Source organism: Crocodylus porosus, unplaced genomic scaffold, assembly GCF_001723895.1.
Source record: "Crocodylus porosus isolate Cpor-Errol unplaced genomic scaffold, CroPor_comp1, whole genome shotgun sequence".
Classification (NCBI taxonomy): domain Eukaryota; kingdom Metazoa; phylum Chordata; order Crocodylia; family Crocodylidae; genus Crocodylus; species Crocodylus porosus.
In genome coordinates, this window is record NW_017728950.1 from 71587981 (window position 1) to 71600507 (window position 12527).

The following is a 12527-nucleotide window of genomic DNA, read 5'->3' on the forward strand; positions in this document are numbered from 1 at the left end:
CCTTAATGACAAAGAACAAAACTACCTGCACTTTCATCTTAGCTGCATCCATTTTCTTCCGGAACTCTTTTTGTAACTTGGCTTTCTCAGCAACATCTCTCAGCTCCTTATTCTCCACCTCCTGAAGTTGTTTTTGTGTTTCAGCGACTTCCATTTTGGCTTGCTCAGCTTCTTGCTCCAATTTAGTTATTTTCAAAGAATACTGCCTGCTTACAGACTGAGCATCATTACCTTAAACACATCATATTACAAACAGCTCAAACAATATCTGTATTTCACAGAGCACCTAACTAAACATCCACTATTTCTAAATTTCACGTGAAAATCTTATCCCTAATTATACGTTTAAAGGAAGTTCCCTTACATGTTACAGGTATCATGCAATTAACTGGTTAATTGCACAATTACTGAAACCAGCTACGCATGCAAAGTACTTATCTTGCCAGAAAAAAGCTCCAACCAGCTATAAAGTTAGACCTTGAATATGTGTACTAATTGTATTGCTGATAACTACTGAGCTTGAATTAGCACATGTAACAGGGTCCTGCAACTAAGGGGATTCCCAGCCCCAGCAGCTACCAACTCTGGGTCTTGATAGCATACCTTCCAGTACTGGGACACAGTTGTGAACTCCCAGCCCCGGAGGTGTGTGGAGCTGATATAATCTTCCAGATTTGGGGGATCCCCTAGCCCCTGGGGCTTGATTATGGCAGCTGAGATCTTCTGTCCCCAGGGGTTTCATGTACCCCTGAGGCTGGGAGATTGCAGCAGCTGCATCTCCCAGTTGTGGAGGGGTGTGGAGCATCCCTGCAAGTAGAAGCCCCCTCAACTGAGAGGGCTCCCACTCCCGGGAGCTTGCTTCTTGCCAGTGCAGGGGGAGCCCAGGATCAGGGGGGTGGTATGTGGCATGGCAGGAGGCATGATTGTGTAGATTGTACAATAGATCTGATTGCACCTTTACCTGCCTATGTAGAGGAGCCTGGAGTTTTTATCATTAGATATATCCTTTCTGAAAACACTGACAGATTCCCAGATACTTTCCAAACAGGAATGAAGTCAGTGTTCCTTTCCTGGAGTTAAGGTAATAGACACATAGGAGTCCTAATCTGAATCCTCCTTGTGCCATCAGGAAACATTTGAGGCATTAATAGGGCTCCATTATCCCTGGCATGCTCTTTCCTTGAATGGTTTTTTTGTTTTTTCTAAAAGAACAAAGAATAAGTTGTCAGTCTGTCACTCAATTCTCCAAACAGTTGGCCAGCGGATAGCTTTTTGTCTGTTTCCTACAATTTAACCAATATACTTGTTCTTATCAAGTGTTAAAATTTATGCCAGCAGAACTCTCATAGTTATTGAAGCACATAAGCTTTCCCTTCAAGGTCAGGGTACAATTCCCAGGGAGTGTATGTGGACATCCTACATGTTCACAACATACAAATAAGATGGCAAATATAAAAAGAGCACATCCTTGACAAAACATAGTATGTACAACCCATTCATCCGCATCTATATAATGACTATTATCAACAACATCTTTGCTCAGCAGCTATTTTCTGGTATGTGCCAAGTTAAAAATACACATTTAGGGAGAGTTTTAATTACTATGAAGTAGTCCTACAGCCAAGCTCAAGAAGGGCTTTTCTTCCAAAGGGTGTGATGTGGATAAACGTGAAGATACATTTGTGGAAAAACATACGAACACACATAAAACATGACAATTAAATATAATTCTACATTGCTTATGTTTGCTTTATTAGTATGCATTTTTAATCCAAACTTGTTCTGTGGAAGCCAGTTACCTGTTTTTACCAATTCTTTGATGAGTTCCTCTTTCATTCTAATGTTAAGTTCAAGTTCTCTCATTTTTTGCTTGGCTTCAGTGAGTCTTAGTTCTGAATTCTTTAACTTCTGCATATTTAATACCTGACTTTTCCGGAAGCAAACAATCTTTTCACCTGAAAGATAGGAGCGATTCTGATCTGACGCATACTGTACATTCAAAGAACAACATTCTGGGCTATTCTGTGACTAGAATTTGCAAGGCAAATCAGAAGGAAGGGTGTACAGGGAATCTTTGTCATGAACTGCACAAAAGTAGGACAGACTACAAATGAAGGTCCAGAAACTGGTCCATCTCTTAGTTGTTTAAGTAGACTTATGTACTGAAGTGTGAACCTACTGCACATTGCTTAAATCTATTTAAAAAATTAACATGTCTATTTTTGTTACTTTCTGTCACCTAAAACTTAAGTCACAAAAAGCAGCAAGTAGGTGGAGGATCCACCCAGCTTTTGCATTCACTGCTTTTCATAGATTTGAACAGAGTGGAATAGGATTACACTAACTGTGCCTAGTAAGCAGAACAAAATCTGGACACCATTAAGAGAGGGAAGAAAAGATGTTGACTAAAGATATGCAGGGGGAGCTGGTCTGGACTGTCATTCATAGCAGTTGTGATGCTGTATACTGTTATCTGTCCATGAGCCTGTAGTAATACAAGTATAGGAAAACTGCTTCAACTTTACCCCTACTTAATCCGGGGTCAAAGTTTGGGTGCTTTAACTTGTTTACGTTGCTCATGCACATGCACAACTGTAACAGCTGCTGCACACTCGCATACTTTTGAAGCCATTACCAGTGTACCATTTGTCTTTAATATGCCCAATGATGCTCCAAAACTCTAAAAGACAGCAGAAGAAGGTATATTTACAGCTACACATGGCCTTGTGCAAGTCACTTCAGTTTTCTGTCTCAATTTGCCTAAAAAACAGGGACAATACAACCTTCCACATAAATAATGCATTATCTGAATGCCTAATATGCTAAGCAGTAAGAATTCAAATGTGCTTTAGGAAAAAGTGAATCTCTGAAAACAAATCCACGTTAGAACCTTCCAAATATTTTTGTTTTAAAATGACTTATGATTGAATAGGAAATAATATTAAATTTACTGTGCTAATGAACATTCTTAGTTGTAAATTTCTCATCCTTGATATCCCTTCCAACCTTGTAATTCCACTATCTGATGTCACATCATGGGATAACAAACATGTTCCTATGTCTCACAACTTTCAGTTGTCATTCTTACCTGTGACAGTGTCAGTCTGCAACATAGTTTTGTCTGGTAAACTGGACTTGTATATTCGGCACTGCAGATCATTCATTTCAAGGGGAGAACAAAGGGCAGCCTGTTTTCGTGTCCAGGTGTGGTTTATGGAGTGCCTAAGGAAAAGTGAAAAGCCATGCCATAGTTCAAATGTATAGTTTTGTTTGTTTATTTAAACTCATGCAAGATTATATATGCTTAATGCATTAGGCTCCAAACCTGAAAACACTGTTGTGTGTGCTTAAATCCACCTATGCACCCCAACCTTTTTCTGAGGCCTTGAAAACAGATTTTGGAACAATTCAATTATAAAGCCACATCAAATGTAATAATTTTACTAGGCATTTGTGGCAATTCATTCAAGAGGTTTATTTATATTGTGATACATCATGAGGCTCCATACATTTATACAGAGTGACACTACAGAGGAGACTTATATGTCAATATTTAAGTAATAAGTACATTTGATACCTGTTCCTTGGTAAAATCTTTAAAAAAACAAACAAAAAAGTTACCTAAATGCTGGTTTCTTTTTGCTGTCTGTATTCTTCTCCTCTTCATCAGAGAAATGAGAGTGAAGGACTTCATCTTGTTCTTCTATATAACTCAGCATCATCTGGCTGCGAGTTCGAAATCCAGCCATTACTCGGGCTAGTGAATAGACAGGAGGACTGGTATGCACCTTCCAAGAAGCCCAAAAAATACAGTCAAGGCTAAAAATATTTACAGACAACTAGCAATAATTGGACTGACTTTTCAAATGGCCTCAAACATAAATCTGTTAAAACCTTCACTTGTGTGCAAAAACAAGAGAGCTTGTACAAGTTTTCATGATATCTTTTAACAGAACTCTTCTGAGATAATTTGAGAATGTGTTCCAAAGGTTTCAGGTGGTTCTCTTGCCAATTCAATACATGGCACTTTTCTTTCCAAATCAGAATGGAATAGATGCATCATTTACTAATAACAGTGTGATATCTTTTAGTAGACCAACTAAGTAGTTGGAAAAAGGTTATTTGCAAGCTTTTGGGTGGAACCACTCTGCTTCAGGCATAGGAAGTCTCTGCTGTTCACTTCCTATACCTGAAGAAGGGTGACTATGCCCCAAAACTTGCAAAGAACATTTTTTCCAACTACTCAGTTGGTCTAATAAAAGATATCACATCTACCCAAAGAACTTGCCTGCCTATCTTTGCCTCTACTTAGACCAACACAGCTATAACCAAAAACCCGCTAATAACAATGTGTATTTAGTAACCATCAGAATAGCTGCCTCCTTATGCTTGTTGTTATAGAAGTACAATTGTATGAGACAGTCAGTACAGTGTGTATTGCCACAAATCAAAAGTTAATTTGTTTCCTTACTAGGTAACTAAAAAAGAAACTAACAATACTAACATTAATATATGCCCATAACTCTTGTACCAAAATTATAACAATCAGAAAATAAAAGAAAAACATATGTTTACTTAGCCCTTACCTTTCGACACTCAATCCCTGAAGGAACATGAAAGGAATATAGTAAACTGTTAGTGAGTGGCACACTGTATGGTCTTGCAGGTGTCTCTAGAGCTGGTGCTGGAGTGTCACTGTAAGGACCCCTGGTTACAGACACTTCTGTCACTGTAAACTTCTCCAGCTTATCCTGTAGCTGATCAATAAGGACTTGCTGTTCTACCATTTTCTCATTCTCAGAATAAAAATAAAACACAAATCAACCTGCTGTTAGTCCTCAGTTCTCCATCATGTTTATATTACCCAAACTAAAGAGAATAACTTGGTTCTGGGTTGATTCTAAATTCTTCTGCAAGGCTTAGATTTCTAAAGTGCAGTAACAGCGAATTATGGCACTCTTAAAATACTGCAAAATCATTTGAACATGCATATAATTTAAATTAAACCAAATATGCTTTACATAAACAAGCTTCAAAACCATTTGTTAAGACATTTTTTAAACTTTCAGAAAGGGCCACACCAGGTATGTTGTTATTTAAAGACTAGCCAATTGCCTGTCAAGAATGACAGGGGGTGAGGGAGAAGGAAGGGGAGGGGCTGGGATGGAGTGCCACCACCTAACGCCCCATGCTGCCACTGTTCTGCCTCTTGCAGGGAGTGGAGTGGGGGAGCTGAGGCCAGCTTCTGACACCAATATCCACATCGTTGATAAAGATGTTAAAGAGAACAGGTCCAAGGACAGAGCCTTGGGGGGGACACCACTGGTCATGAAGCACCATAAGGATTCGCTTCCATCAGCTACTACTCTCTGGGTCCAACCTCGGAGCCAATTTCCCAGCCACTGGACTGAGGTGTAGTTGAGGCCACAGATGTCCAGTTTTTCCATGAGGAGATCATGGGACACCAGATAAAAGGCTTTTTTGAAGTCCAGATATATGATGTCAATCTCTTCTCCCTTGTCCAGGAGATATGTCACTTGGTCATAGAAAGAGATGAGACTGGTCAGGCAAGACCTACCCGTGACAAACCCATGCTGGCTGTTCCTCAGGATGTTGCCATCAGTCAGCATATCCAGAAGGGTCTCTTTGATAATTTTCTCCAGAGTCAAGGTCAAGCTGATTGGCCTGTAAATCCCAGGATCTACTTTCTGCCCTTTCTTGAAGATGGGTACCACATTGGCCTTCTTCCAATCTCCGGGCACTTCTCCTGAGTGCCACAAGTTTTCGAATACTTTTGCCAATGGCTGGGCTATGACACCTGCCAGTTCCTTGAATACTCTAGGGTGTAATCTGTCAGGACCAGATGACTTGAAGGTTTCCAGCCTCTCAAGGTGTTTCTTTACAAGGTCCCCACTGATGCTGGGTATAAATATGCCCTCACCCTGGCTATCCCACATCATGCTAGGCAGGGCGGTCCCTTTGGGCTGATGAAAGACTGACACAAAGTACCCATCAAGCAGGTTGACTTTTTCCTGAGCGTCAGTTATCAGTTGTCCCATTTGGTTCAGCAGAGGTCCAATGTTACCCTTGCTTTTTTTCTGACTCCCTACATATCTGAAAAAGGACTTTTTATTATCCTTGATACGTGAAGCCAGATGGAGTTTCGTTGCCGCCTTGGCTTTCCTGGTCCACTCCCTGCAGGTACGGACTAGTGCTGAGTACTGCTCCTTCATGGTGATTCCAGCTTTCCAGCCTTTATAATTCTCTCTTTTTAGGCATAGGAGGTCCTCAAGTTCCCTGCTGAGCCAAGGGGGTTGCTGTGCCCTTTTGCTACCCTTCCTCCAAGATGGGATGGACATCCCTTGTGCTGTCAGGATCGCTCCCTTGAGGAGCAACCACTGCTCTTGGACTCCCCTTCCTGTTGAGCTGTGGTCCCTTAGGGTCTCAACAATGAGCCTCCTGAGCTTGTCAAAGTCAGCTTTCCTAAAGTCGAGGACTTTTGCATTGCTGACTGACTTGCCAGCTTTGCAATGGATAGTAAAGGAGATCCGCCCATGGTCACTATCACCCAGTTTTATCAATTCTTAGGTCACTGACTAGATTATCCCCTTTGGCCAGTACCAGGTCCAGCAACACTTTACCATTTAAATTATTTTCATTAGTGATTTTATTAAAGTTACACATTCATAAATAATTGAACGATCAGGCCCTCAATTTGTCTTGTGTATTACATCACTTTTCCCCAATTATCTCGCAGTTCTATTAGTGATACTAAACTGGAGAACTTATTTGCACGCCTTTTCCACACTAGCCTTTGTTTAAATTTATCTGCTTCATAGCTTTTCTCTCCTAAACTGACCATAAGATGACTGTCCTGTCCTTTTTCAAACCCATCCTCAAGATCAGTTTCTTTCCACTACACCTACAAAAATTTGCCAGCTAAGAACAAAGAGAATGAAGAGCAGATACCTACAATGAACATACAGATATTTTGTTTCAAAATATACATTTTCATGTCCAACTTCATATGTTTGTTTTCATTCACTGATAGTGCAGACAGTGGCTATGCAGAAACGTTCATTTTCAAATGGAGGAAATCAGTGTTCTCCCAGTAGAAATCAAGTGTACAGATTCTCAGGCTTTTTCTTCAAAATCAAAAATTGCTGCTCTGGGAGAAAAATAACCCAGGAACAACCAGAATTAAATTGCTCCTGTAAAAGTTTCTCCCAGGAGTCCTGTCTGCATACTTTGTCTTGGTTTAACACCTCCAGGGGACCAGAAGGAGCGGAGCTGGAAGAGAAGCTCAGGTGTTTTCCTGAGAATGGGATCATGAAGACATGGAGGGGGGTAGCTTCTTTCCCTGTCCCATATACCAGGAGATCAGGAGAACTGCAGCCACTGCTCCCTGACTCTTTTCTGAAGTAGGCAGTCCCCAGTTTCAGAAAGAGGCAAGGGGCTTTGCTGACATATACTGGCTTCCCCTTGCTACCCTGCCACTTAGTTGAGTGGCAGGGCTGCAATTTGAAAGCTAGTGGCTGAGGCTGACTTCCAGCCACCAGTTTTTAAGTTGCTGCCTAACCAGTCAGTTGGGCAGCACGGTGGCATGGGGAAGCTGGCTGGAGCCAGCAACTGAGTCATGGAGGCTTTTCCCAAGCCCTGCTCCTGGCCATCCAAGTGACTGATAACAGATTATACTAATGGAATATCTCTGGCAAGTTTAACCAACACATGACATAAAACTTCATATATATCAGGGGTGTCAAACATGTGGCCCATGGAGTCATGTTATGCAGTCTGCAGGGCTCTAGGAGGGGCTAGGAATGTGGCAGTGGGGTGAGCAACAGTGGTAGCATTAAACTCTGTGACTCTACAAGCAAATGCAGCAGTCTGGGGAGAAGTGAGGGTTAATGAAGCTATCACTTAACCTCCTGCTGAGTTCCAGGGCATAGAGCCCTGCTGGGGACCACCCACGGTACAAGTGACAGGAGTATTAAACCGGGTGACTCCCTAAACTGACACAGTAGCTCAGGTACCCTTAACACTGCCACTGCTTGCCCCACCACCAGAGCTGGGTCCAGATTAGCCGCTAAGAAGACTTTCGGTTCAGATCTGGCCCAAGCGGCCAAATGAGTTTGACACCCCTGATATATATGATTCGTTTCCACATAGTATCATGTATATGTATTGCAAGTTACTTTTACAAATCTGATTCACTGTGAGGTGCATTCAAATTGCATGCCGCTTGAATATTGCTTAAAACTATCTGACTTAAATAACTGCTTTTTGGTGGGGAAGAATTGACTGAGCTAATGTTCGGTAGTTAGAAAGTGTCAAGTTATAAACCTAGCTCTGCCACTGACATGATGTGTGACCTTTGGCGAGTCTTTTAAGCCCCACAGCTAAAGCTTTTGCAGACAGATTTTTACATTGGGACAATTATTTTGATAACATTAAGGGAGAGAGGGTGCAAGTAAACTGGGCTTTTTTAATCCCAACCTAGTTAGTCAAGGTAAATCTGCATCTTACCTTTATACAGTAAGGGTAAAAAAAACCCCACCCATGCCTTCCTAGAGACTACAGAAAATGAAGATAGGAGGAAGAAAAGAAGAAAGTGATAGCTGGTTTACTTACCTTTTATGTTATACAATCACCCAGCAGTGATCTCTTCACAAGGCAATGGAGAAAAGGGGAGGAAAAGGGAGAACATAAGGTTGGAGGAAAGAAAGAGAGAAAAGGAGACTGAAGAAAATAGCAGTAACTATCCCATATTTGGAATATTTACATCTGATTTTCTTTAATATTTTTAGAGAATCCTTGAATATTAGGAGGCAGCCAGGCAGCATTAGAAGAAACACCAAATATTTATTTACAATCTCATGAGCTTTTAGCTATCAGACACTAGACTCAACTCATCATACTGCTCCAGATGATGAAGTTAGTAATTATTCCTAATATCTAGGATGAGATCCTGTTCTATTTAAGATGATGGAACTTTTGCAGTCTGCTTCGGAGATGAACTCTTGCCACTGAACTTTGAAAAAGTGTAACAAACATATTCTATAGCACCTTTAATCTGAAATCTTTGTAACTATTGACAAATTAATGTCTACGACACTTTTATTATAATATTACTATTACTGTTTTCATAGGTGGATAAGCACCAGTGAGACTGAATGATTCACCCAAGGTCACAAATTCAGTCTATAGCACAGCTAGGCTGTAATCTAGGTCCCATGATTTTCAGTCCTGTTTTTCAGCTATTATGCAGAGCTAAACCAAACTAATATTCTCTCAGTTGGTCATAACTATAGAACCTAAGACTTAAATTGTGTAGCCCTGACTCAGACAAGACTCCCACAGATGGGAAAATAGTTTTGTCTAAGTAAGGAATGCAGAATATAGCCCTAAATCAACAATTAAAATGATGACATTCAAATGTGCACCTGAACTGAACCAAAGTTAAGTAAAATATATAAGACGAAAACTTACCTGTAGTCTATTTATTTCTTGGGCCTCTTTTAGATATTCTAGGCATTCTTGGTGTTCCTGTAATAATGCCTCTATTTGATCCTGTAACACTTTTAGCTCTTGCTCCTTCTGACTAAACATTTCTTCATCTGTAGCTAGAGCCAGCTAGATAACAACAGAGAAGTGGGAGTGGGGATGAAAGGAATGGCATTAGGAAGGATCTTGTCCTTATCCTGTAAAAAGGTGTTAAAAGTGGGCAAGTGACATTTTCCAATGCAAACAACTTGCAGGCCCTCCAAAATTGGTATGGTGATTCTATGAGGGCTCACCCACAGTTTCTCTAAACACTCCTTCAGTTTTGTAAAGACATCTATTAACAGTCTCACAAGTTCCTTTCTCCATAAGAAAAAAATGCCACTAACCAGAGCTACTGTACCACACGATATATAAATACAGTATTTCTTTCAGCATACAGAGGGTCAGTCAAGTTCTACATGCTTTAAATGCCAGGATAATATATATATATTTATCACAAAATAATGAAGACTGCTTTACTTGTTCTGCACCACAGGTGATAACCACACAGACTGAAAAGACCTGAACATTTCTATGGTGGTCTTTACATATGTTGCCCTATGTTCAGCTCTGCTTGAGCTCTGTAGCCATGGGATTCCAAGCAGGTCCAGAAGGTTACAGGGTTTGTCAGGGAGACTGTGACACCCATGGGCCTACCCAAACTTATTCCCTTCCCAGCACTGATTCAGAGTCTCTTTACCATGATTACCACATATTTCAGTCTAGATAGTATAGATAGGTGTGGGGGTTGTGGTGTAAGGGAGCATGTGGGGGGATGTGTGTGTGGATGTGCGGTGTTGGGGAGGGTTGCTGCGGTGTGCGAGGGGGTGTGGGTGTGATGGTTTGCATGTATGGCAGTGCAAGGAGGGGTGTGGGTACATGTGTATAGTGGGGTGTGCATGTGGGACCTGCCCTATGAACACACACACTGTAACCCTCCCTCGCTGTATACACACACACACACACACACTCTGGCCCTCCCTCATTGTTCTCCCTCCCTCTCTCATTGCATGCATGTACGCACACACATACACGCGCCCTCCCACTCCTGGCCCCGGAGCGACTGTGGGCAGGGAAGCAGTGAAGGTGGTGGGGGGGGTGGTGGTAAAATAATCCACAAGGCCAAGTGAAGAGGGAAAAGGGGACAGCAGACAATTCTGAGTAAAAGGAAACAAGATTGGAAGCACTTATTTCCTTTTTAAAAGGAATTAAGGAAAAGTAGTTTGAAAACAGAATTTATATAGGTATGAGAAAGTCTATGAACTGCACCAGAATTCAGAGTGTATGCTTCAACTCATAAAATATGTGATTTTGTTGCACTACTTGCACCATGGAAGCAAAGATTCCTCTTACAACGCTGTAGTAATTAAAGCAAATAAACTCTCTGATGGTAAGCAGGCACTAGGGTTATTGTTACAGATTACATGTAGCACATGTTATATTTAGATCTTAGTAAACATTAATACAACCTAGACAGCTTTCTAATCAGTCACACATTAATGCTTACTATGATCTAAATATAGATTGTAGTACCCCACCAGAGTCTTGAGCTGGCTCCAGTTTAATCTCAGAGCTGAGACCGAAAATCAGCTAATTTTGGTTCTAGACTCATGTGGGATCCCAAGACCAAGCCTGAAAATCACCTGAGATCACACTGGAGCCAGGTCAAGTCTCTGGTACAGTAAGGAGGCTGAGAGTGACCCCAGCACCACACAAAAGCCAGTCCCAACCCCCATAATACAGGGGAGCTTTGAACTGGCTCCTATGCAGTACCAGGGTTGCTTCCAGCCCTCACACAGCACAGGAATCTTGAACCAGCTCCTATGTAGTGCAGGGGCTGGGATAAGCTCCCATGCAGTGCTGGGGTTGCTCCTGGCCCCCACACTGGACCACACTCTTGAGCAGGCTCCCATGTGGTATAGAAGGCTGGGGTCCAAAAACTGCTCTTTATAGGTCCCAGCCTCCTTATGGCACTGGGACTGGTTGGCTATGGTGCAGAGGGTGGGGTGGGAACCCAAAAACTATTTGCTGGGTTCCCAGCCTCCCCTCCTCCTGCACCCCTTTCCTGCTATAATCTCCTTATCATATTACCTCAGTGGAGCAGTCTGACCTCAGCTCAACAGGTGTTCGGTAATGCGATCTGGAGCACTCCTTGCTGGAAAAGGCATAACTTTATTACACCAAGATGGTACTTAGCATGTGTTTTACTAGATGAATACATCCTGCTTACCAACAAACAACACTGAGGTAGACAGATTATTCCAACTTTTCTCTGAGCCTAATCTGCATATAAAATGAACTTTTCCAAACAGGAGATTTTACCACCTTCAACTCTCCTATGAAATATGAACTTTCATTTCTACCCAGGAGAACTTTTACAATCTTTTCTCCAATGCCTGATGAAGGGAGTTTGTGTCCAAAAGCTTGCAATTAAGACCTTTTTTTGCAAAAATCTAATTTGTCTAATAAAAGATATCACTTCTACCATGAGTCCTAATTGTTTCTTACTGCTTCAACACTCAAACACTAGCATTGTAAATACTGTTAGCATGTGCTAAGTGTAAGGTATAACAATACCCTAGGGTTAGAGGTTTTAAACCTTTCATCAGTGTCAAACCTAAGTAAAGTGAGGTAGTTGTGGGTGTGTTAGTCTGAAGTCAGACAGAAGGCAAGGTAGATTTGCACCTTGTAGACTAACTAAATCAGATGCATAGCATAAGCCTTCATAAGCAACAAATTTACTTCATCAGCATTTGACGAAGTAAGCCCCCTGCTTAAAGAAAGCTTATGCTGTGTATTCTATGATTTAGTAAGTGTATTAGGTGTTAACATAAATAAACTTATATTAGGTTGTTACTGTTGACCTATTATCAATGTGCTTATTCTTTTAATGGTACTTTAAGTCACCTTTTGAACTGTTGATTTAAATGTCTTCAGTTGCAGCATTAATATTTTATTTGGCTAAATTTGCATTTGTTTAATTA

The 12527-nt window shown here is 41.2% G+C and overlaps 1 protein-coding gene across 1 annotated transcript in view; it reads right to left on the minus strand.

Annotated features, from left to right (window-relative positions):
• KIF27 (kinesin family member 27) overlaps window positions 1-12527 on the minus strand; it is a 37393-nt gene that overhangs the window by 14543 nt on the left and 10323 nt on the right. The window contains exons 4-9 of the mRNA XM_019555335.1: window positions 9490-9633; window positions 4587-4796; window positions 3622-3788; window positions 3089-3222; window positions 1800-1955; window positions 26-231 (exon numbers count right to left, since the gene is read on the minus strand). Of these exons, the coding sequence (XP_019410880.1) occupies window positions 26-231; window positions 1800-1955; window positions 3089-3222; window positions 3622-3788; window positions 4587-4796; window positions 9490-9633 (1017 nt within the window). The remainder of the gene's footprint in view (window positions 1-25; window positions 232-1799; window positions 1956-3088; window positions 3223-3621; window positions 3789-4586; window positions 4797-9489; window positions 9634-12527) is intronic.